This window comes from Saccostrea cucullata, unplaced genomic scaffold (assembly GCF_032062105.1).
Source record: "Saccostrea cucullata isolate Sc308-1 unplaced genomic scaffold, CSIRO_AGI_Scuc_v1 ctg708, whole genome shotgun sequence".
NCBI classification, from domain to species: domain Eukaryota; kingdom Metazoa; phylum Mollusca; class Bivalvia; order Ostreida; family Ostreidae; genus Saccostrea; species Saccostrea cuccullata.
In genome coordinates, this window is record NW_026927674.1 from 148,429 (window position 1) to 172,351 (window position 23,923).

Below are 23,923 nucleotides of genomic sequence, written 5' to 3' on the forward strand. Positions count from 1 at the left end.
TACCTTCACAAATATATATGCAAAAAAGTAACAATGATATTGCATGACAGGGATTATACAACTGTGCTTTAAGATTTTCAAATGTATAAAATGCAAGTTATGTTTACATTTGACATACAGATTAATTATTGACTGTTTCTTATTTCAAAAGCTTTAAAACTATATTTTCCAAGATTACAGAGATTTTTGAGATCTTCACTAATGGTCTGTATAAATTTAAACATAGAGGTTTACTCTACAAGTTAGACGAAGGATTTTAGAAATACGTCTCTTAAACATTTTTGAAAAGTAATATTGCAGACAGAGGTTACTAATACATGTAATGGAGTTTCAACAAATTTTTATTTGTCTAAATTAATTTTTCTTTAAGTTTGAAGTTTTGGGCAATTTGGAAAGACATTTTCTATTACCAGAGTGAATGTAATTTAAAAGATTTATTATAAAGTTGTTTATGATGTTTATGATTACATAATAAGTCCGAAATAAACGGTATGGTTTTATTCACTTATTTCCAAAATTATATGACGAAAGTATTTATTGGAACAATGACATGATGTCCATTCCATTTCTTGCAATTTTTATGTCATTCTGATTTGTGTTTTACCTTAATCACATATGCAATCGAACTTGCTCTAAATGTATTTGACTAATGTAAGTTGACGTTAAAGGAATACAAAATTTATTTTAAATCTAAAAAAGTGAATTAACGTGCAATGCAGAAACGGATGTTATTTAACCAATGCCATAATTTCATCACAATTTCTTGTGTTATCGTTGGGCAATGCAGGTTGCACGACTATCAAAAGTGCCAATGCAGGCAAAGTGAATCTTTTCTTTCTCCCTCTATCTACCTGTCGTCATTCGGGCCTTACAAGGCTCTCTTAAAGGTACTTAGACACAGATTTGAAGTTGATATTTTCTCTATTTTTCTCTATAATATTACGACTTATATATTTTAATAGCATTTCACACAAAAATTAATTAAAAATCTTATTTCATTTAACAGTTATGAAAACTTTAAATTTTTTGGCGGGTTTGATTGGCACATCCTTGTACTTTCACAAATTTTAACTTTATTCTTAATCCTTAGGAAAAGTGGCAATCTTTTTGTATATTAATGAAAAATGTTAATACTAAAATCCAAAAAATTCAGAGTAGACATGTTCGAAAGCAAAACAAACACACAATTTATTGTCAGTCCGTGCGGTTGTGGTGAACAGACTTTGGCGATTCAACGCACCCGGTGAATCGTAAATACAAAACAAAAACAAGGCTCTTGCCCTGTTTACAAAAACTGTGTACATAACACGAGTGTGCTCGATTTGCTAAACTCTGTACGCATTTCTTGGTTCGGAATGAATATACTTGTAAAGGAGTTTTGCTTTCTAACATTTCTACTCTCAATAAAGTTATTTTTCTGGATTTAAGTTTTAATATTTCTCATTAATACACAACAAGATTGCCACTTTTCCTAAGGATTATAAATAAAGTTAAAATTTGTGAAAGTGCAAGGATGTGTCAATCAAACCCGCCAAAAAATTTAAAGTTTAAATAACTTTTGAATGAAGTAAGATTTTTAATTAATTTTTGAATGAAATGCTATTAAAATATATAAGTCGTAATATTATAGAGAAAAATAGAGAAAATATGAACTTCAAATCTGTGTCTAAGTACCTTTAAGGTCCAGTGCAGTCATTAACTGACTCTCTCAATCTCCAATGCAGGCATTTTGCGACTCTCTTGAGAGTCAATACGGGTATTGACTGACTCTCTCAACCTCCAATACAGGCATTGGCTGACTCTCTCAAGCTCCAGTGATGGTATTGGATGACTCTCTCAAGGTCCAATACAGGCATTGAGGTTACGGTTTATCGTTTTATCCCAATCTAATTTAACTTAAACATGTTGAAATGTCTCATTATGAATGTGTAAAATACACATGCAATTATTTTAAAATTTTAGAGAAGAATTAGCAGAAATGTAAAATAAAATAAAATGTACTTTCAAAAATAGATCGATAAAAATTATTAATTTTGTGAAGAATCTTACTGCATTATCAAAATGTTGTACTCTTGATTTCTAATCCACTTTGTCTGTACAGTTCTCAGTACTTCTCCTGAAAATAGATTCGGAGTTATTTACACAACACTGTTTGATGTAAATCTCATTTTCGGCGTTGTCTCACTAAATAATTGCAATTCATCGTCTTGTCCCAACATAATAATTAATGAATATGCTCTAAACATTAATTCCAATGCTTCTTGAGCCGATTTTCAATATTATGTATTCATGTAATCATCACTCAATGAACAAATAAGTCACGATATTGATTATTAAATTTGATTTAAAACCTAATGATATGGTCGTTGGCCACCATGTTAACAAACAGGCTCATATCTCATAGAATCATCATATACTGTAGAGTGATGTAGCCGTAGATGCAAACTGTGTGTCAGTCAACACTTTAAAATCTGTTAAGAAAAAATAAGACAAAAATAAGAGAGAAATATTTTAAAATCCCTAGATAAAACAAACATGTAACATTTGCTACTACATGCATTATTTTTTCGTAAAACGAAAATCACACCAACCCATGGCAATCCCTTTGGGGGGGGGGGCATATAAAAAATATATGTTTAAGAGTGAAAAAAATATCAGACCAAATAAAAAAGGGGATACATGTACAATAAGGATATGGAAATAACGAACAGTATTCAATCTCAACGTCCATTAAACAAATATACAAAACAAGAGCAGAGCAAACACGGACCTCCGAAACATCAGAGGTGGGATCAGGTGCCATGGAGGAGTGAGCATCCCCTGCTGACCGGTCACACCCGCCGTGTGCTCATTGTCATAATCATACAACATAAAGGTTTCTATATGTCGGAAAATGTACGGGAGAGCTACGGCCCTTCTCTGGTTCCCACAGTACAGGACTGCAACATACCTATAAACTATAAATTGCTATAACAAGGGCCGTGAGGTGGTCAATAAATACTAGAAAAGAACTATGATTCACACTTAATAATAGGTAAACACACACCATAATTTACAAATGTTTCTACAACTATTTTTTTTCTACGCTAGAAATACTGAATTGCAAGAAATAACCTTAAACATTATTAAACAGTTAAAAACATTTCCTTGATTTATATTACATGGGGATAAGGCAAGTTTATTTTAATGATGTAAGCATTTGCCAAATAATCACTATAGTTACATAAATACATGCCTAATACATTGTACTTACACATTTATCCAAACCTTAAATGTGTCTTTAAATTAACTGCATGGATGGAACTTTCCATTAAACGCATTTGGACGGAGCTTTGCTTCAAGTTTAGGAGACTGCAGTTTGGCATTTTTCCATCACATCATTAAAATTCCATATTTATGAAATCCTGCACATCTTTGTTGTGTCAAATTGGCCTAACTGTTGGAAAATGTGTAGTGATAAAGGCTTTATAAAATAGTTCGGGTTCGGGATTCATATATTTGTCACGTCACAATCAGCTGATCACTGATTTACCAGCATACTAAGCCAATTTTGATTATACCCTTAAATACAGACGTCTGACGACACTGTAGCGTCCGGAGTCCACAACTGAGGTTGGTTGTGTGGTATCGTAACAGATTACCATCGATGTTACCGGATTTAACCGAAGATATAATACAAACACACCATAGAAGGTTCCATTACTTTATTTAATTAACTCGAACATGAAAAAGTCCATTTCGATACAATACATTCGCCATAGTAAGACACTACTTCCTCTCCTTATTAAATATAAAGTTCATGGTACCTTTCTATAATTAAAAACAAATAACAATATTTACATTCGCTGTGTTTTTCTACTAAGCCAACTGTGAAATTGATTTGAAAATCATTTTCGTATATACTAACGCGTAGAAATATACATGGAGAAAGGTGCGTTACCGTGACGTCACAATAGTCTTTTCCCCCTTGTCACAAGCGGTCAAATTTAAAATGGCGCAAATTTAAACAACACAGTATCAATTCTTAAGCAGAACTGGGACTTGGCGAATTTAAAATGGAACAAATTTGTATTGCATGTGTTAAAGGGTGAAAATTACACGGGGCAAAATTAACCCTGTATACAGTACCACTTCCATGTATACTCAGAAACTCATGTCAATATGATGCTAAGTTACACACCAGTAGAGACCCACTCTCATCAGAGACTTTTGATTGCTATTTTAAGTTCCTTTCTTTTTGTTTTATTGACATAGAATGGAAGTGGTAGAAACTAATTATACTAAATAAAACTTTTTCTTCAGAACATGAACTTTTTTCTTTGTCATAAATTGATCTTTATGTATATCTTTAGAATCGCTGTTCATCAAATACCTGTCCATCCTTTTTTTATTTCAGAAAATGGCCAAATATTACATTTTAAGATTCATAATGTGTTTCTGAATTTTTAAACTGAGAACAGTCAGTTTGATAACCAGAAGCTTTATGAAATTGAAGGGTATTTACACAAAGGTCAAAGTCACTATTTGCACTAAAATTGCTTTTAAATTATATTGTTTTGAAATTTTATTGATTGTATGTTTATTATATGTTCATTAAAGCTTTTAAAATTGAAATTGCATTTTTTTTATTTTACATTTTCACACTTTTTTCGATATTTTGTGAAAAGAAATGCATAATTTGCTGCGTAAAAAACGTTTTTCCCCCAAGAAATGCTGAAAAAGAAAAAAGGGGGATGGGGATATAAAAAATATCAAAACTTTCTTATATGTGCACTAACCCCTACTATTCATGCTATGAATAGGAACCATTATACCTAAAGAAACTGTACAACAATTTTCTTAAAAAGTTTAATTATAGAAATATGTTTTTCTTTGGTTTTTCGAGCAATTTTATAGGGAAAAAATTGACTAAGGTGAACAATATTTTTGGACACAATTTATTTAAATGGTATTTATTTGCTCATATTTTGATTAAAAAATCAACTTTGCAATACTTTCAAGTAAATCTAAGCAAAATTAAGTTTAAATGGATTGTATTTATAAGTTTATGGGGGCATTTTATGGTCTAACAGTATTTTTAATGAAATTCCCCATGCTCCATTTTGGCCTATGTTCGAAGGGTTGAATCTCTCCGAGATGAACACTAACATACACTTTTCTTGTTTTTAAATTATTCCTTGGATATTACACTTTCAGAAAAATAGAAGCATTTGAAAAGTTTAATGCACGTTTTTTTCGGGTTACATCCTTAACGGAAAGAAATGATGAAACAGAAGAAAACAAAAGAATTACATGATTGTGCATTCCCATGGGTACAAATTGCGCTCCGTTATTAGCAGACTTATTTTTATATTCATATGAAGCAGAATTTATGCAAAATCTTTTGCGTGAGAAGAAAAAAACACTTGCTGTGGCCTTCAACTCGACATTTAGATATATCGACGACGTATTGTCAATTAATAATGATAATTTCCATTCCTACGTCGACACGATATATCCTGGTGAGCTTGAGATAAAAGATACCACAGAGTCCAACACATCTGCTTCATACTTGGATATTTTACTTGAAAAAGACACAAATGGTAATCTAACAACCAAGCTATATGATAAACGTGATGACTTTAACTTTTCTATCGTCAACTTTCCTTACTTATGCAGCAATATACCTTCATCACCTGCATACGGAGTATTTATATCTCAGTTGATTCGATACGCAAGAGCATGCTCTACGTATGAACAATTTCTTAAACGAGGTAAATTATTGACAAGCAAGTTGATGAAACAAGAATATCAACAGTCTCGTTTAAAGTCATCATTTCGTAAATTCTATGGTCGATACAATGACCTTGTCAGCAAATACAATTTATCATTGAATGAAATGCTGACTGACGTTTTTCATACCAATTGTTAGTCCATTATTTATACACTGAAATGACTACGGATTTTTTCCGTTATTTCCTGATTATGACAATGAGCACACGGCGGGTGTGACCGGTCGGCAGGGGATGCTCACTCCTCCATGGCACCTGATCCCACCTCTGATGTTTCGGAGGTCCGTGTTTGCTCTGCTCTTGTTTTGTATATTTGTTTAATGGACGTTGAGATTGAATACTGTTCGTTATTTCCATATCCTTATGATAAATACTATCCTATCAATATATATGCATAAACTGTGTAAAGCAATTGTAAATAAGCTGTAAATTAAAAAAATTTAAAAGAAGAATATAAAAACAGATTCACTATAAAATCCAAAATATAAAGTGTTGACACAAAGGGGTTTCCATTGAAAATGTTAAAAACCAACAGTATTGTTATGTTAGACTATGAAAACAACAGTGTTCCATGCTTTCAATACATTACAAAAGATATTCTTTGTAAACAAATTGCACACATTGTATACAAAAACTCTATAAATAGTAAAAAAAAATATTCGTGTATATAATAAACATAAACAACACAGGTGCACTTAAAGTGTGTGGCAGCATTAGTCAAAAATAAAGAAAAACAGGCATGAGCCTCCTTGTGTTGGTCACACAAAGGAAATAAACATAAGAAGTGAGGAATAAAGGAAAAGTAACTCCGGATTAACAAATAAAAAGATAACCCCGCATTATAAAACAGATTTTATTTGATTAAGAAAGATAGCTTTAGATATGAAATAAGTACTAGTAATCAAGGAAAATATATAAACATATAATTTAAATGCTCATAAAAATTACACCATTTATATACAAAAAGCCGCTTGCTGTGGACTTCAATTCAACACTTGTTAATGTCGACATTTTATGAATTAACAATATTCATTTTCATCCCAAAGACAATATTTATTTTTATTCCAAAGACAAAAGACCCCTAAGTTTAAGGAAGCAGAACTTTTTGATTTGAATCTCTATTACAATTAATTGACAAATTCATTGAGGTTTTTTGTCATTTTTATCCCTAACATCATTTTTTTTTTTAATTTTCAATGAATAGAGATTTTATGTAATTCAAAAATTAAAAACTTCTGTGATTATATTGTAAGCATAAAATCCATTTGATGAGATCATTGACCAAGAAGCAATGTTTTTTAACTTCGGGGGGGGGGGGGGGGTATAGAGTGAGGAAGTAAACATTTAATTTTTGAATCAGTATTTAGGATTAATTTATTATATTTCATTACCATATGTCATAACTATGCTAATCATGTGAGCATTGTTAAACAAAAGTATATTGCAGAAATTTAGAGCAAAGAGATTTCGTATGCATGGAAAGGAGATAATTATAAAGATTTTGAGAATTGAGTTCCTAATATATACTGGTATTTGAAACTATCGATGAATTGAAGAAGTTTCTGAGGAGGAACAAGACAACTGTTTTTCTATGCCAGAGGAATACTTGTTGGATGTGCTGAGGCTGGAATAACAACGTTTCTGAAGAGATGAAGAGGGCAAAGTCAAAATATCGGGGAATATACAAAGTCCACCAGGGAACTGGAAGTCCATGAACATCTTTTCAGTGTTAGAGATGGAATTTTAGAAGGTAATATTATTGATGATACTTGTTTATGGACATATTGATCTATTTTACTTATTCTTAGCAAATTCAATTTTCTTTTCATTAAAAACTGTTTTATATGCACAAGTGTTAATATCAGGTACAATATAAGGAAAAAAATGAAGCGAGGGTGTTGAGATTGATAAAATTAGATATCACTAATATTAAATTTTGATTGTAATAGCTTCTTTAGTGAGCATTTCAAAATCGCTCAAGTTACTTCTAGCTAAAAATAAAATACTGATTTTTGATGGCAATTCACTGCATTTGTGTCGAGCTAAAATGTCAACTTATACGGTACTATATTTTAGATTTCAGGTATTAAATGGGTTATTTGTAAGGGAAAAAATTGTTCATTTTCAAATTAAATAACAGTCAGGAACGGAGGAAATGATCATAGTATCCTGTAAATTTATTAAAGTGGACATAATAAATATTTTATTCAAGCAGAAAAGATAAAAAAAACATTCACAATATCTATTCAGCTTAGCGATCCCCGTCTCTTCGTCGGTATTCAAAGTTTCTTTAAAAAAAAAAACTATCTTGCAGAGGCCTTACATTTGGCATGATATACCTTTGTCAGTTGCATACAGGGTTTGTTTCTCTCTGTTGATTCGATACGCAAGAGCATGCTCTTCGCATGAACAATTTCTAAAACGAGGTAAATTATTGACAAACAAGTTGATAAAACAAGAATATCCGCAAATTAGTTTAAAATCATCATTTCGAAAGTTCTATGGTCGATACGATGACTTTGTCAGACAATCTTCATAAATGCATAAATTCATCATACTAATTGTTAGGCCATTATTTATTTTGTCGACGGATTATACCGTTATGGCTTGATCTTGAAATGGAGAACACGTCAGGTGTAACAGGTCGGCAGGGGATGTTCAGTTCATTATGGATCCTGATCCCATATCTGTTAATGTTGCAAATGTAAAATTACTTTTTTTTAGGAATTTGTAGACTTTGATTTAGAGATTTCTTTTTTAACAACATCAATAAATGTTGATTATTTTGATGGGCCCTTGAATGATAAGTTCATTTATTAGACTTAAAAAATTTACTTTGCTTATTTAGCATATAAAAAGTCTTTTTGTTTTATTTACCATGTCTATTAGGATTGACAGTAATAGAATTTTAAACTTTTTAAAAATTATTCTTGATAAAAAGTGATACGTAATCAGATACATGATATAAAACAGTCAGTGAAAAGTTGTAGTTAATCCTCCCAAATTAAATGACGTGTTTTGACCAAATTGATATGTAATTCAATATAATTTATTCATTAGATAAGTTTCCTTTTTGACAGTGGCTGATGATGACTCACCATTGAAAACCGTTATCAGGATAAACGCTGCAGATCTGAAACCAAGCAATTCTGTTGATATTTCTGATTAAAATAAAAACAGGGACAAATTGGGACAGAAAAAAATCTGATCGAGACTCTGAAAAAATTGATTTCACAGCAAGAGATAACTCAAAGAATGTAGAGTTGTCTAGTTATGTTAAAGGCACGGAAGTGGATCATAGAAGAAATAAAAAATAAAGAAAGGGATGTTGAGTTATCTACAACTCCAATTGAAAGCAGAGAAGAAGAAAATACAGAAGAGATAACAAACGGTGATGTCCTCCCAGAAGCACAAGCGATTTTGAAGGAGGAAATTTTCCAGAAAATCTTGCCTGAAAAAGAGAACTTACCAACTGTTAGCATTCTTGATTTTGCTGACCAGTTAGCGTATTATGCCTGTCACCAAATTTACGTAACACCAAAGGCCTTCTTCATCCTTGTCTTGGACATGACTAAGAAGTTTGAAGATGTTGTGAGTAAAGAGAAAGATAACCAAGAAGGATCAATCTTCTCTGTGTGGACTTATAGAGGTAATATATTTAAGCTAATGCTTATAATGATGACGATGAGAACCACAAAATCTGGCATGCAGAATAACTGGTTTATAAGACCTATAACAACTTCAATTGACAGATTATTGCGCTGTTATAAAGCAATGTAAACTGCATATTTTTAGCTTTCTTACTCAGATCATAAGATTTCTGATCGATTTCAAAAATATATTACGCAATTTTCTTTAAAATTATATACCCTGAGGTAAGGCCGGGGCTAACATCGAAAATATTTTTTTTTTTCATATTACAAGGGCCCCTTAGAGTTGTGTCAATTATCTATATTTCAAGGATGTAAAAATTTACATCTTTGATGTGATTCATTTTATTTACAAAGTCAACAGATTGACCTACATGTAAACTTTGCTAATGCATAACAAAGAAAACTCGTCAGTAGCTTATTTTGGTTTTACATATGTACATTTTATTCTTTAACGTTTTTTAAAGATCAAAATTGAATGAATGCTGCATCTTTAGATTACACAACTAAACTTTTACTTTACTGCGAGAATTTGCCTTCTTACACAGTAGATATATTTGAAAATGCAAACCAATCATTTTTTACTGCAAAAAATGGATTAAAAATACACACTTTAAATTAAACTAACCGGAGTGTGAATTTGCAATCGTACATCATCGTTCTGATCGCGTCTCGGGTAACCTAGTTACCATTTTCTATCTCTGGAAACCCTAAAATCTACTAGTCTGGTTTTGTTGAAAATATATTTAAAACGTAATTTGTTTTACATTACAATGTAACAAACACACAGTAAATTTCTTACTTTACCGCTAAACATATTTTAACATCTTTTGTGTTTCTATATGCCCTGATATTGAATTTGCACATGATTCAAACAAAGAATTCTAAGAAAATAATTGCGCAAAATTTTAATTCTTTTATCCAATGTGAACGGAATGTCGCTCTAAAATTTAAGTTCATTTTTTCAATGTATTTTTTTGTTTCATTTTAATTTCAATATTGGTATTAAAATAAACAAGAAAAAATACATGAACCTCTTACAAATGCCAGCTCTTAATTATGCCAGTTCAAATATAACGATAAAGTTTTTTAAGTGTACAACTAAAACAAAGGTTTAGAGTCGATGTAACTGTTCACCCGCATGTTGAAGATTCTTTGGTCATTATATTGACCTTATTACCAATTACAGTTTGTTTTCTTTGGGTGACATTTCTTTGCTTTCTTTGCTGATATTTTTCATGTTAGATATTAGGCCCTTTTTAAATTGAATTTTAAAAATTGAGTCGTATGTGTGCAAGATCAATACACAGGGTTGAATGCAGGTGTGCTTACTCATCACATGCAGGCACCCACGTCCATTTCTGCCCTTTTCGCAATTTTTATTGCTTATAAATATTATGCCATTGATCACGTTATCTTTGCATTGTCTTTTAAATTCTTAAAGCACAAAGAAAAGAGTTATAGTTTGATAAGTTTTCTAATTTTATCCAGATTTTCGTGCGTTTTTTGTTCTTCAGATTACCTGAAGTATTGGATTAATTCAATTAAAACATTTGGAGGCAAAAAAGCGCCAGTGTTTCTTGTTGTCACACATACAGAAAGAAAATCGACAGATGTAAGTATGATTTCTTTCCATAAAGTTTATCGCCGTCCAGACAAACGTGATGTAAAACAGTTAAAAATAAATTGATTTGATTGTCTAGTATTTCACTTTATATTCAAAATAAAATTACACAATATTCGACACAGTTGATTTGGAGTTGATTGAGTTTTTCTGGAGATTACTTATAAGTACGCTGCGGACAATGTATACAGTTAAACAATATCATTAAGGAGTCAGTAACATTCAAATTACCAAAAGCAAGCCAATTTTCCGAGGCGAAGTACTAGAGTTACCGGTATTTGGAATTCAAAGGCTATGTACCAGATTTTAAGACAGATTTCCTATGCATTACATAATACATTACAATGCATTTACTTTAGTTATTTGTTGAAAGAAACTAAATGCTTAAGTTTACTACTCATTTATACAGTGTGATCAATTCAAAGCTTCATATATACAATGAATAGCATATGTACAATATATCTGTATTACAGATTCCAAAATTAAAGTGTAATTTTGTATAAATATCACCATTATTTTATTTTTTACTTTTGTTCATACTTGGACATGTATCATGTATGTAATACTGAACAATATATAAAATTCTAAAGTTTCAAATTATGAGCATAGTTGATGGTTGTTTATTAATGTCAATGGTTCTTGAAAATTTATTGACCTCTTCAGGAAATCGAGAAGTACTTTGAAGACTTCTGGAATGCTGTACCAGAAGAGGACAGAGATTGGTTAAGTGAGTCTCTGAATGATCGGGATTATGCTGTGGGTCTGGTTGAACTAAACAGCAATACAAAGATAAAGTTGGAATCAATGAAAAAGTCCATAGTTGAACTTTTTACAGATGAGCTCAAAACACACACAGAAGTCCCGTCTTCGTGGGCTGTGATGGAACAGCTATTGTTTGAAGGAGGCTGGAAGGTTTTGTCCCTTTCAGAAATTTGGAGGCTTAATTTAACCCTTCCTGTTGAATACCAAATTAAAATTGATGAGGAAATGTCTACGTTTTTAAAGTGTTTCCATGACAATGGTCTCCTTTTGTATTTTCTCGATTCGGAATTGAGGGAATATGCAGTACTGGACATTCAGTGGTTTGCTAAAGCTTTCAGTAAAATTATTGCTGATGAAAGCCATATTAATAAAGACTGCAAAACAAGATACATAACAACATGGAAATCCTTCAACAAAACAGGGGAACTTAAAGATAAAGTGATAGATGCTCTATGGAAAGATGAACCCTCGTACCTGCAACACAAAAGTGAAATTATGTCTTACATGGAGAAACTTCAAATGTTGGTACCTTTGGAGTCTTTTGAGGCTGTATCAGAGGGCGACATGTCATGGTATGTCCCGTGTATGAACAAAAAGCAATTTAAAGCCGACTTTAGTGAAGAAAAATGGGAATCCTCCTCCATTTTATGCTTTCGGTTCACTTCTTTTGCTATGTTTGTGTTCTACAGACTGGTAGCATACTGCATGAGTTTTCTAAGATGGAATATTTCGAAAGACGAAGACAATGAATTAAGTCTTTATCAAACAGCAGCAGTGTTTGATCACTGTGAACACACTGTTGTTATAGGCATATCTAACGACGATATCCAGTTGCAAGTATTGAGAATCACACCACTGACTATATACAATGAGGTTTCAATTGAAATTGGAGAATCCATTGAAAAAGCCATAGAAAAACTGACAGAAACATTTATTGGCACAAAAGTATTCCACAAAGGATTCAAATGTCAAAATATTATTTGTAATGAGGAAGATCTATCTTTCACCCTTGCAGGTGATCTCTCTAAAATTAAAGGTGATAAAGAAATACAGTGCAAATGTCGACTTCAGAAGAAACACGTGATCAATATACAAAAGACTTTGAGTTTCTGGGAAAAGGTAAATATCATTTATCAATAATATACTAGTATCCCTCAAAAAATATTTGACAGGATATGTCGAATCAACTGTTTGTCTTTCATCCTGTTGCTAAAATGTTATCCAGACAACTGTGTATTGGAGAAACATATTTCGATCATTTCTTTTATCTAGATGTATTGCTTTGATCGAGAACTGTTGAGATTTCATCTAAAATACCGGTTAGTTGATTTGATGAAAGTGTAGAATGTGGATTCCCTTTAAGGTCAAAATCTAGTAAATGACTTTTGACAGATTTTGTGGTGCTAGATCTGTTATGGAATTTTAATTAAGCTAAAATTATAAAGCATCATTGAAGAAATTTATTTCTTAAATTTGATAAATATGTAGGCATCTTTCATTCACCAGATCTTGACATTAAGCTAAAAGCAGCATCAGGACAGCATTAATTTTATTCTTATTGAAAAAAAAAACATTTCACAGACTTAATCTGTTTCAAAGAGTATGCACGAAATTTGATATTATTTACTTTCCTACGTATTTGCTAGCTTAACTTGTTCAATAAAGATTAACTTTATTTCAGACGAAAATGAGTGTTTCTCGATCTCCAGTGGCCTCTGGTGGGCATGACCTTGAGGGACGATCTAGATTTGCAAAACTTGGAATGGCAACCACTGATGTGTTAAACCAGGCATACAGAGATATACTAGAGATGGAAGTGCCTCCATCCGATATTGAAAAGAAAGCTAAAGCATCACCAGTTTACAAAAGATTGCGCCCAGAGCAAGAACAACTCTTGCTAGATGCAAGGCTTTCAGGATATAAAAACTTTGATATTTCTTTAACATACGCATTAATCCGAAACATTTGTTCAAGAATCCCTAAGCCAACAAAAGGAAAATGGGGAGAAGAGCCAGCAGCAGGAGAGGTGACAGTGGGCGATGATATCGAGAGAATAAGGTCCATCCGAAACAGCTTGACTGCACATATGAGTTCAGCCTCCACCCCTCAGACAGAATTCGATGACACCTGGACGACGATGTCTGATATCTGCCAAAGAATGGAAACCTTCACTGGGAAGAAATACTTCGATACCCTGAATAGCATTTATAAACTGACTTTAAAAGAAGAAGGTGAAGATGCAATTAAAGCTATCATAGAAAAGTTTGTCAAGGATCAACACAGACAACATGAACTGTTAAGGACATCCTTGTCAGATGTTCAAGAATTAAAGTCTATAATGATGGCATTAAAACGAAATTGAAGACTGGAGGCATGTTTTAAGAAATAATGATTTTCACTCAGAGAATGTTTGCAGGACTAGTAAATAATATTTATAACACCTGTTGATCCCTAAGCCAACAAAGGAGGATGGGGAGAAGGGGTGACAGTGGGTGATGATATCGAGAGAAATAGATTAATAGGAGCACGTGAGCTCAGACTCTACCCCTCAGACAAAATTTAATAACACTTGGTCGCTGATCTCTGATATCTGCCTTGAACCCTTCATTGCGAAGAAATACATGAATAACCTTAATAGCATTTATAAACTAACTTTAAAAGATGAAGACGCTACTTCAGAGATCATAGAAAAGGTTTACAAGGAACAACATGTTATGTTGAAGAATGTCATGTCAAATATGCAAGAATTTATGTCAGATATGCGAGAAGTTGTCGAATGTCTTACCCCGGTATTCAGGTTATAAATTGAAATATCGAATCCTGCCAATAACCTTATGAAGATTCGTTAATGCTGGATATATTTTATGATACTTCTATTGATTCGATACGCAAGAGCATGCTCTACGTATGAACAATTTCTTAAACGAGGTAAATTATTGACAAGCAAGTTGATGAAACAAGAATATCAACAGTCTCGTTTAAAGTCATCATTTCGTAAATTTTATGGTCGATACAATGACCTTGTCAGCAAATACAATTTATCATTGAATGAAATGCTGACTGACGTTTTTCATACCAATTGTTAGTCCATTATTTATACACTGAATTGACTACGGATTTTTTCCGTTATTTCCTGATTATGACAATGAGCACACGGCGGGTGTGACCGGTCAGCAGGGGATGCTCACTCCTCCATGGCACCTGATCCCACCTCTGATGTTTCGGAGGTCCGTGTTTGCTCTGCTCTTGTTTTGTATATTTGTTTAATGGACGTTGAGATTGAATACTGTTCGTTATTTCCATATCCTTATTCTATATAGTATTCAACATATTTCGTAATGAAATGTATCTAATATTAAAAAAAAACATTATTATTTGGAGGCAAAATATTTACTTTTATCTGAGTTATATCTTGTGTTTGTCATGCTGTGTATTATTTTATGCATTTTATTTTTCAACATATACTTTGTAATTACACTTTTTTTAGCTCGCCTAAGCTTTCTGATCACATTTTGTCCGGAGTCCGTCTTTCTGTCTGTAAACCTTTCACATTTTCGACTTCTTCTCCAGAACCACTGGGCCAATTTCAACCAAACTTGCCACAAAGCATCCTTGGGTGAAGGGAATTCAAGTTTGCTCAACTGAAGGGCCACGCCTTCATTCAAGGGGAGATAATTCAGAAAAGTGAAAATTTTGTGACATGTTTTAAAAATCTTTAATTCTTCTCTAGAACCACTGGGCCAATTTCAACTCAACTTGCTAAAAAGTATCCTTGGGTGAAGGGAATTCAAGTTTGCTCAACTGAAGGGCCACGCCTTCATTCAAAGGGAAATAATTCAGAAAAGTGAAAATTTCGTGAAATGTTTTAAAAATCTTTAATTCTTCTCTAGAACCACTTTGCCTGGAAAGATGAAACTTATAGGGAAACATCTTCAGGTAGTGTAGATTCAAGTTTGTTCAAATCACGACCCCTGGGGGTTGAGCTGGGTCACAATGGCCGACCAAAGTTTTACATAGAAATATATAGAGCAAATTATACCCTCTTCCCTTTAACTTCTTTTTCCCTAGCCAAAATGCTCAGGTGAAAGATGTGGCCCATGGGCCTCTCGTTTTAAATTATCATCAGCTTTGATAATCTAATTAAGCTTTTTTGTCGATTTGCTATCTATTTGTATTTTCTTCAGTTTGTTACTTTATACTTTGTTAAATGCCCAGTTTCAATAAATCTTACCTTGGTCATTAGAAACAAACATTTTTAGCTCTACCTATACAAGCGTGTGACTGGATTGTCACTATAACAACGTTGATCTAATTCAAAATTGAATCACCCAAAATTGAGAGCAGGAAAAACATAGAACACTTCTGCTGAGTAGATCAGGTGACGGACGGACAGACGCAGAGGAAACCTTTAGTCACCTCCGGTTTCACCGGTAGGGGACTAATAACCTCTATGGAGTAAGGTCACCACTCGCTCTAATTACTGCAAGACATCCTTTACTGTTGTACCCCTGAAAAGAAGATTGACTCATCTTCTGCCACACGTGCACCACTGCATTGTAGCAACCTTTAATGATACAATACCGCTTAATGATGAAAATATCTCTTGCAATGCAACGCTTATTTTAAAAAATCATTGCATTAATGATTGACATTCTCAATGGCTAACGCTAAATCGCCGCTTAAAGAAAGAATTATATCATTAAACGATTCAGAAAGTAAACTATTAATGCAATAATTTATGACATTAAGTGCTGCATTTCAACGCTTAATGATACAGTATTTCTACCATTAAGCGGTGTTGTATCATTAGAGGTACAATGCATAGATCTTTACAAACCGTTGATATCGTGTGAAGGGGGGGGGGGGGCTTTGACAATGTCCTATTAAATAGGTGTGATAGCTTCAATGGAAATAAAAAAAGAACGTTCTGATAGCTAAAATTTCAAGGTAAAGTAATTGTTTTCAACACTTTTACAAATTCTATGCATAAATAGATAAGTAACACCAAATCAGCGAAACTGCTATAATTTTTTTTACTTTTAAAAATTTTCTGTTTATCCCCATACTGAACTCTCCCTTTTAGTTAAACTTTCATGAAAAGGTTGAAATGTTTCGCCGAAAAACATGTGTCGCCCTAAGACGGCCAAGGAATCAGATACCATTTATGTTCAATAACTTAAATCTATCTTTGAGACAAGAATATTAATATCTACTTGTATATACTAACGAAACAGTGCCTTTCTTTTAAAATTATGAGAGGCGAGTCACTATTAGCGCCAAACGCCACGAATTAATCTTCGCGCCTTTTCTTTGGAATGTTCTATTAAATAGGTGTGATACTTTCAATGAAATTTAAAAAAGAACGTTCTTATAGCATAAGATTTGAGGTTTAGACAGTATATTTAACACATTTTACAAATTCCATATTGTATATATGCATGTTAACACTAAAGCGGTGAAACGGTTATGATTTTTTTTTTCAATTCCCTGTTTATCCCCAAAGTGAACTATCCCAATTAGTTAATCGAAAAAGGTTGAAATGGTTTGCCAAAAAACATGGCTAGCCCTACGACGGTCAAGGAATCAGATATCATTTATGCTCAATAACTTGAATCAGGTCTTTGAGACAAGAATGCTCAAATAAACTCCATGAAGCGATATTTAAAAAAAATCGTTTTCTTATTTTTGTATTATTTATTAGTTAAATATGACACAAGTGTGCATAGAAAAAAACGAGTGGTTAAGATATATACTGACAATATTAATTGATATTCTTTTTTGAGAAAATATTACTTATAAGTCTGGTTTAAGATCTGTTTTTCCGTGATCCACAAAAGATATTATGTATCGAATTTCATTTGAACATTAAGTCTTCTTTTTTTACTTTGTAAACCAGCCAAAACCAATTATAGAAGACGTTAGTTTGACACAGAACTGCAACGTAACTACGACGTGACAATCCAAGTAGTCCTTTACATTTCATTTATCATTATGTTAATTTAGTTAAAGCAAACGCTCGACTGACTCCGTAAACCCCTATTGCGAAATGTCGGCGTTGACTGAGACAACCGCCATTTTGAACCCGCTTCAGATTTTTGAATGCTAATATCTAGACTTTAGATTTATTAACATTCAAACAAATTATATAGTAAGCATTATAAGGAGAGTTTCTAATAACATACCAAAATAAATGAAAAATACTGAAAAACAAAAAAGTTAGAAAATACGATTTTTTTTAATTTGCACCTCATAACAACCGGAAGTACTGACGACGCACGAAAAGGTGATTCTGCAAACCAGAAAGTCATTATCTATCATCTCCAATAAGTCTCCATATCATATCCTTAGCCATTTTCGACAAAAAGGGGCGACAAAATCGAATTTTAAAATCAGGAAATTGTCCATAACTTGGCACCAAGAGCGATTTTTCCAAATTTCTCTTCGGATGTAACAGCTTCATATAATGACACATATTTTGTGAAAGTGTCATGAAAAACAGCTGAATAGTTTTCGAGAAATCGCCTGCACAAAATTTTGTCAAAAAAAGAATAATGATAATAATAAACTAGATGTGAAACTCGTTGCGAGCAACGAGAGGTCTTCCGTCCGATTCTGATATAAAAAACGAAAAATCGAGCAGAAAAAGTGAACCCGGGTCGCCCGCGTGAAAATCCAACGAGCTAACCATTCGGCCATTGAAAACACCGCTTCAAATTTTCAAATGCTAATATCTCGAGATTGCCTTTTTCGACTCTAAATGAAATTACATATAACGCATTTGCAAATGAGTCTCTATTTAGATTGAAAGCAACGAAGAAAAATATTGAAAAACAAAAAAATTGAAAAATTGCATTTTTTAAATATGCTTCCGGCAGAAACCGGAAGTGCTGACGACGCACGAAAAGGCGATTCTGCAAACCACAAAGTCATTATCTATCATCTCCAAGAAGTCTCCAGTTCATATCCTAAACCGTTTTCGATAAAAAGAAGACGGAAGACCTTAATGACATAAATGTCTATTATTCCTTTGTACATTTGCCAAGTTGAAGTGTCTTTTTTGTCCAATTTTGCCCCGCAACCTATGCTATAATTGTCAGTATTGTGCTATAAAATACATGTACACTTCTCTTGGAAAGTCATTCAGGTTCAAGCAACATTTCATATGAGTGAACAGAGGGCTTATGAACCTTAAGTAGCGACCGCCAGATGAAATATTTTTCGTACGTGGCACCAACGGGCTTCCGTATATTATCAGGTACGTAGCATCGTTTTTGAAAGTGGGCAGGGGAGGCCCAGATAAATGTTTTTCTTTTACTTCCCTGGAAAAGTTGACAAGCCAAATTAAATAAAAAACTTTGCCCAAACTCGAAAATCCTACTTACTTAATTTACCGTAATGTTAACGGGGGCTGAACTTCAATGAACATTTTCAATAGTAAAAATTATGTTGAGAAAAAAAGGAAAGCCCCTCCCCCCCCCTTTTTTTTTGCTACGTGCCTGTTTATTGATACAAGTCCTTTATTTGGAAAACATTGTTGTTCTCCTTACCTTGGAGCTTAGATTGCATTTCATCATCATCATCATCTTCTTCTTCTTCTTCTTCTTCCTTTACACCGTATGGTGTGTAGGGCAGCAACAAACTTCCTCCACCCTTGCCTGACCTGGGCTAGCCTTGTCAACGATCCCCAGGTCTGGTTCATTGCCTTCATCTCGCCTTCTACTGTCCTTCGCCATGATGTTCTAGGCCTACCCCTCTTTCTTTTGTCCTCTGGTGTCCAATGTAGTGCTGCTCTAGCTGTTGACTGGGGGTCTTTTCGGAGAACATGTCCAATCCACCTCCATCGGTGCTTGGTTATGATGGTACCCATGTCCTCTTGTTTGCATCTCCTCAGCAGGTCTTCGTTTGTTATCTTCTCAGGCAAGAAAATCCTGAGCATTCGGCAGGTGGTATGGAAGGATCGTAGCTTGCCAAGATCTGTCTCCGTTATTCTCCAGCACTCCGATCTATAAAGGAGAGTTGACACAACACAGCTCTGGTAAAGCTTCAGCTTGGTGCTGGTGCTGTACTGTGCAGACCTCCAGGTGTTATTCATTTCCCTAAATACTCTCCTGGCTTTGCCCAGTCTGCTGTGTATTTCCTCCTTTGTGCCGCCCTCTGGTGTAATGATACTACCCAGGTAAATAAAGTTATCTGTCTGACGTGGTTCCTTGCCATTGACCTTAAAAGGGGCAGACATTTCCACATTATGTGTCATTGTCTCTGTCTACTTTGTATTGATGCGTAGTCTCACTTGCTGTACGTATTTTTGCAACCTTTTGGTCTTCTCTTGGATATGCTGGTGTGTGTGAGTCAGTGAGACAGTAGAGTAAGGTCATCAACAAAGTCCAAATCCTCCAGTGTTGAAGACAGGCCCCAGTGAATCCCCCTTGGAGAGTCTTCTGTTGTCTTCCGCATGACCCAATCGATGACCAGGTTGAACAGCACTGCAAACATTACGCATCCTTGTCTGATTCCAGTTTTAACATCGACGAAGGTGTTATTGTGTCCTACTGAGCATTTGAAGTTGTTATAAAAGCTCTTTATCAGATGGACCATTTTAGATGGAATACCATAATGGTGTAGGATGCTCCAAAGGCTATATTTCGGTGTATACTGTCAAATGCCTTCTTAAAGTCCACGAAGTTTACATACAGTTGTCTCTGCCACTCTGTGCACTGCTCTATGATGTTGCGGAATGCAAGGATCTGGTCAGTACATCCTTTATGCGTCCTAAACCCAGCTTGTTCTTTCCTCAAGATTGTCCCGTCCTGGCGACTTCCGTTCTTAAGAGTCTTGACTGCATTCATTATCTCCTCCTTAGTTGGTGGGTCAGTGTTGATGTCCAGATTATATGTGGCTCCTGGTACGACAACTGCTTCATCGGGTGATGGCCGATTCAGAAGTGTTCAGTCCATCTCGTTCTTTTTCTGATGGTAGTATTGTACCAGTTTGTCTTTGATAGGTCCTCCTGTGTTTCCAATAAATTTGCCACACACTTGTTTCGTGATCTTAAATATTCTCCCTTGCTCTGCCTGCATTGCTGCTTTCTCTGCTTTAGCTGCAAGTTGATCCATGGCCTCTCCCATGTCACGTCGTGCAAGCCTCTTAACTCTCTTGTTGACCTCACTATACAGCTCCTCTTGCCTCTCATGCAGTCTATGGGACTTGGTTTGCAGCATCTTTTCCTTAAGGGGGGCCTATGTCGTTCTACGTCAAAGCAGCGTTATGTGACGTCACAATAGCGACGTTTGTTTTTTTTCCCGCTGACTTTTGCAACTGTGATTATAGACATAATATTGTTATTAATCAATAACGTACACAGTTTTTTCATTATAACAGTTTTATTTGATTTATGGAGATTTTTAATATCAGAATTCTCTTCCTTTGGTTGATAATTCATAGCAATTTCAGTTGTGAAGAAATATCTCCATGATATGCTGATATAAAAATGCAAAAATTATAAGATAAATTTCAGCAAAGACAGCGGCTTTATATTAATCAGGGAAATATGTTTAATTTTATGCTTACCGTTAATTGTATTTTCTGGATAAAACTAAAAAAAAATTAAGAAATGTGCTTGTACCTATAGTTTATTGATTTATAGTGTATGTATATTTTATTGACCTATTATGTCAATCCTAGGTTCTATTAGGTGTTGGTTGTTGACGGGGAAAGGGGGGGGGGGTCAGAATGATTAGAATGAAGGAGAAAAGAGTTTATCTGTTTAAATTATTTCTTATCAAAACAAAATACTCGTTTTTTGCAAAATAATTTTATATTCAGATGTTTGTCAGTGCTAACTTACCTTTTTTTTTAGTGCAGAAAGGTCAATGTTTATGACAGAAGAGAACGAAAATAAAAGAAAACGTCATATTTCTCGTTTATTATATCATAAAGGTATACTTTTTTTCTTTGTTAAATTAAAAAGAGGGGTGACTTCTTTCAAAAAATATTAATTACAACAATTTCACACAAAGTCTTTTTAAGATATTACCTGTTATGCATGTCGGAATTGTAAAAAAATACGACAAGAAAAACGGGGTGATACTTACATTGTGCTCTTTTATAATTTTTCATGCAAGATGAATTACAATGAATTTGCCTTCATTTTAAAGATACAAGTCATATAAATTAAATACGTGTTGATTTCGATTTTGATTTGTCATTTTTGGTTCTTTTTAGCGCATATTTGGAGTAAAACAAGAATGTCTGAAAATTATCTATTTTTAGCATTTCACATTGATTTTGCACGTGCTCCTGTGTACAAATAAGCACATAAAGGTATTGTTTTCAATACCTAAAAATTAAAAGCAAGTGGTCAGCGAAGAAATGTCAAAGTTTTGAAAATTTTACACAAAGACTTTTCGGACATAGGTTCCCCCTTAATTTCCTTTCTCTCTCATATAGCAATTGGAGTCTCCTGCCAGATCCAGTCTTTGTTGGTTTTTCTTTTGCGATAGCCTAGTTTCTTTTTGCTGCTTTCAGTGTATAGTTGGGTCACTCAAGTGTTGTCCACATTGTTCTCCTCACCTTCATCGTATCTTGTAAGCTTAAGATCTGAAATCTATTTCTTAATTTGTTGATGAAGGCAACTTTCACGATGTTGTCCCTCAGTCTCTGTATGTCGAAACGTGTTTGAGTATTAAGTCTTATTTAAGCTTTTTTTCAGTTTGATTTTAATGAGTGCTGTCACCATGCAGGGGATGGTCGCTGCCAACGTCTGCACTCCGCTTGACCCTAACATCTGACAGAGAGCGTCTCCACATGCCATTGATCATCAAATGGTCAATCTGGTTCCTTTTCTCTTCCATTTGGTGAGTTCCAGGATAGCTTGTGGGTATCAGGGTGTGTAAAGAGGGTTCCTCCTATTACTAGGTTGAACTCCACCAGTTTTTCACCACTATCGTTACTGGTGCCAACCCCCTGTTTTCCCATGACTCTTTCATAGTCGTTGTTGTCTTTTTTCTCTGTCTCTGCCTGTAGCTGACTATAGAACTTATCCTTGTCTTCATCGCTACTGTCTTTCGTTTGTATTAATTTGGTGTTGATGTGCTTGCCCCTTAATCTTGCGCTAATCATTCTATTCCTTATGGGCTTCCATTCCAACAGACACCGCTCTACACCTTTCCTGAATATGATGGCCACTCCTTCACGGTGTAGGTTGTTATCTCTACCAGAGTAAAGGACGGTTTCTCCTGTGTTGGTCCCATCTTTCTATAGATCCAGTCCATCTGCTCTCACTCACTTCTAGGACATGTAGATTAAACTGTCTCATCTCAGATGTTACCTGTACCAGCTTGCTTGTCTCATACATTATCCTCACATTCCAATGTCCTAGTCAGAGCTTGGTTTCAGTGGTGTTCAGGACCTCCCCCATTCTGCTTGTAACGTCCTTATGGCTTTGATTACCAGCATTCATACGAGTCTTATTTAACTCGGAAGGCCTTTCACACGATGTAGTAAAGGCTTGTTGCTGTTTCCGTAACTTTTTCCTTTTACAGGGCAGGGTTGTTAGCCCTACTCTCAACCCCCAACCTGGAGGTCTAGGGTAATTTGTTTATGGTTTCCTTCCACTAGATCTATGACTTTACATGGCTAACGAAATCCAACCATACTTGTGTTTTCCACTAAATAAGAATTTATTTTCTTATATTTCAAAGTTAAGTGCACATAAGTTGTAAGTCGTATGTAGAAACAGATAGATATTGTTAGTAACCCTGTCGTTCCTAGAGAAAATAGATTTTTTTCCAATGTTAAAACTATTGTTGAATATGAAAAGCACTTTTTACTTGATTGTCCTGTGTATGAAAATGTCAGAAAAAAGTATTCAAGGTTACTAGATGTTTTAAATACCTTATCTTGTTTGCTTAATCCACATAACTTTATATCTACAAAACAAATCTGTCTATATATCAGGGACTCTTTTGATCTTGGAAACAAGCTTACAATAGTTTTATATTTTGTAATATATGTCTAACAACACATTCCTGTATATAAAAATGTGTTTTAGTGCCAATAAAGAATTGAATTGAATTGAAAAACATTTATTTCCTTAAAAGTTAGAAGAATTTTCGTCC

At 34.0% G+C, this 23,923-nt stretch overlaps 2 protein-coding genes across 2 annotated transcripts; one reads left to right on the plus strand and one right to left on the minus strand.

Moving 5' to 3' along the window:
* The first annotated feature begins 7,312 nt into the window (after positions 1-7,312).
* LOC134275164 (uncharacterized) lies at positions 7,313-15,123 on the plus strand. Its single transcript, XM_062757403.1, has 5 exons — positions 7,313-7,521; positions 8,852-9,420; positions 10,939-11,036; positions 11,709-12,926; positions 13,489-15,123. Exons 2-5 carry the CDS (start codon positions 9,045-9,047, stop codon positions 14,167-14,169), a joined length of 2,373 nt encoding a protein of 790 aa, XP_062613387.1. The 5' UTR covers positions 7,313-7,521; positions 8,852-9,044; the 3' UTR covers positions 14,170-15,123.
* Positions 15,124-19,386: 4,263 nt separating this feature from the next.
* LOC134275161 (uncharacterized) lies at positions 19,387-20,061 on the minus strand. Its single transcript, XM_062757401.1, has one exon. The coding sequence runs from the start codon at positions 20,059-20,061 to the stop codon at positions 19,387-19,389; it is 675 nt and encodes a 224-aa protein (XP_062613385.1).
* Between the last annotated feature and the right edge of the window lie 3,862 nt (positions 20,062-23,923).

Excerpts from the sequence above, each read along its gene's own strand:
- LOC134275164 (XM_062757403.1), top strand. The coding sequence starts at position 9,045 with ATGTTAAAGGCACGGAAGTGGATCATAGAAGAAATAAAAAATAAAGAA. Across the intron at positions 11,037-11,708 it reads CAGAAAGAAAATCGACAGAT|GAAATCGAGAAGTACTTTGA; the intron begins GTAAGTATGATT and ends TGACCTCTTCAG. Across the intron at positions 12,927-13,488 it reads CTTTGAGTTTCTGGGAAAAG|ACGAAAATGAGTGTTTCTCG; the intron begins GTAAATATCATT and ends ACTTTATTTCAG.
- LOC134275161 (XM_062757401.1), bottom strand. The coding sequence starts at position 20,061 with ATGACACATAATGTGGAAATGTCTGCCCCTTTTAAGGTCAATGGCAAG.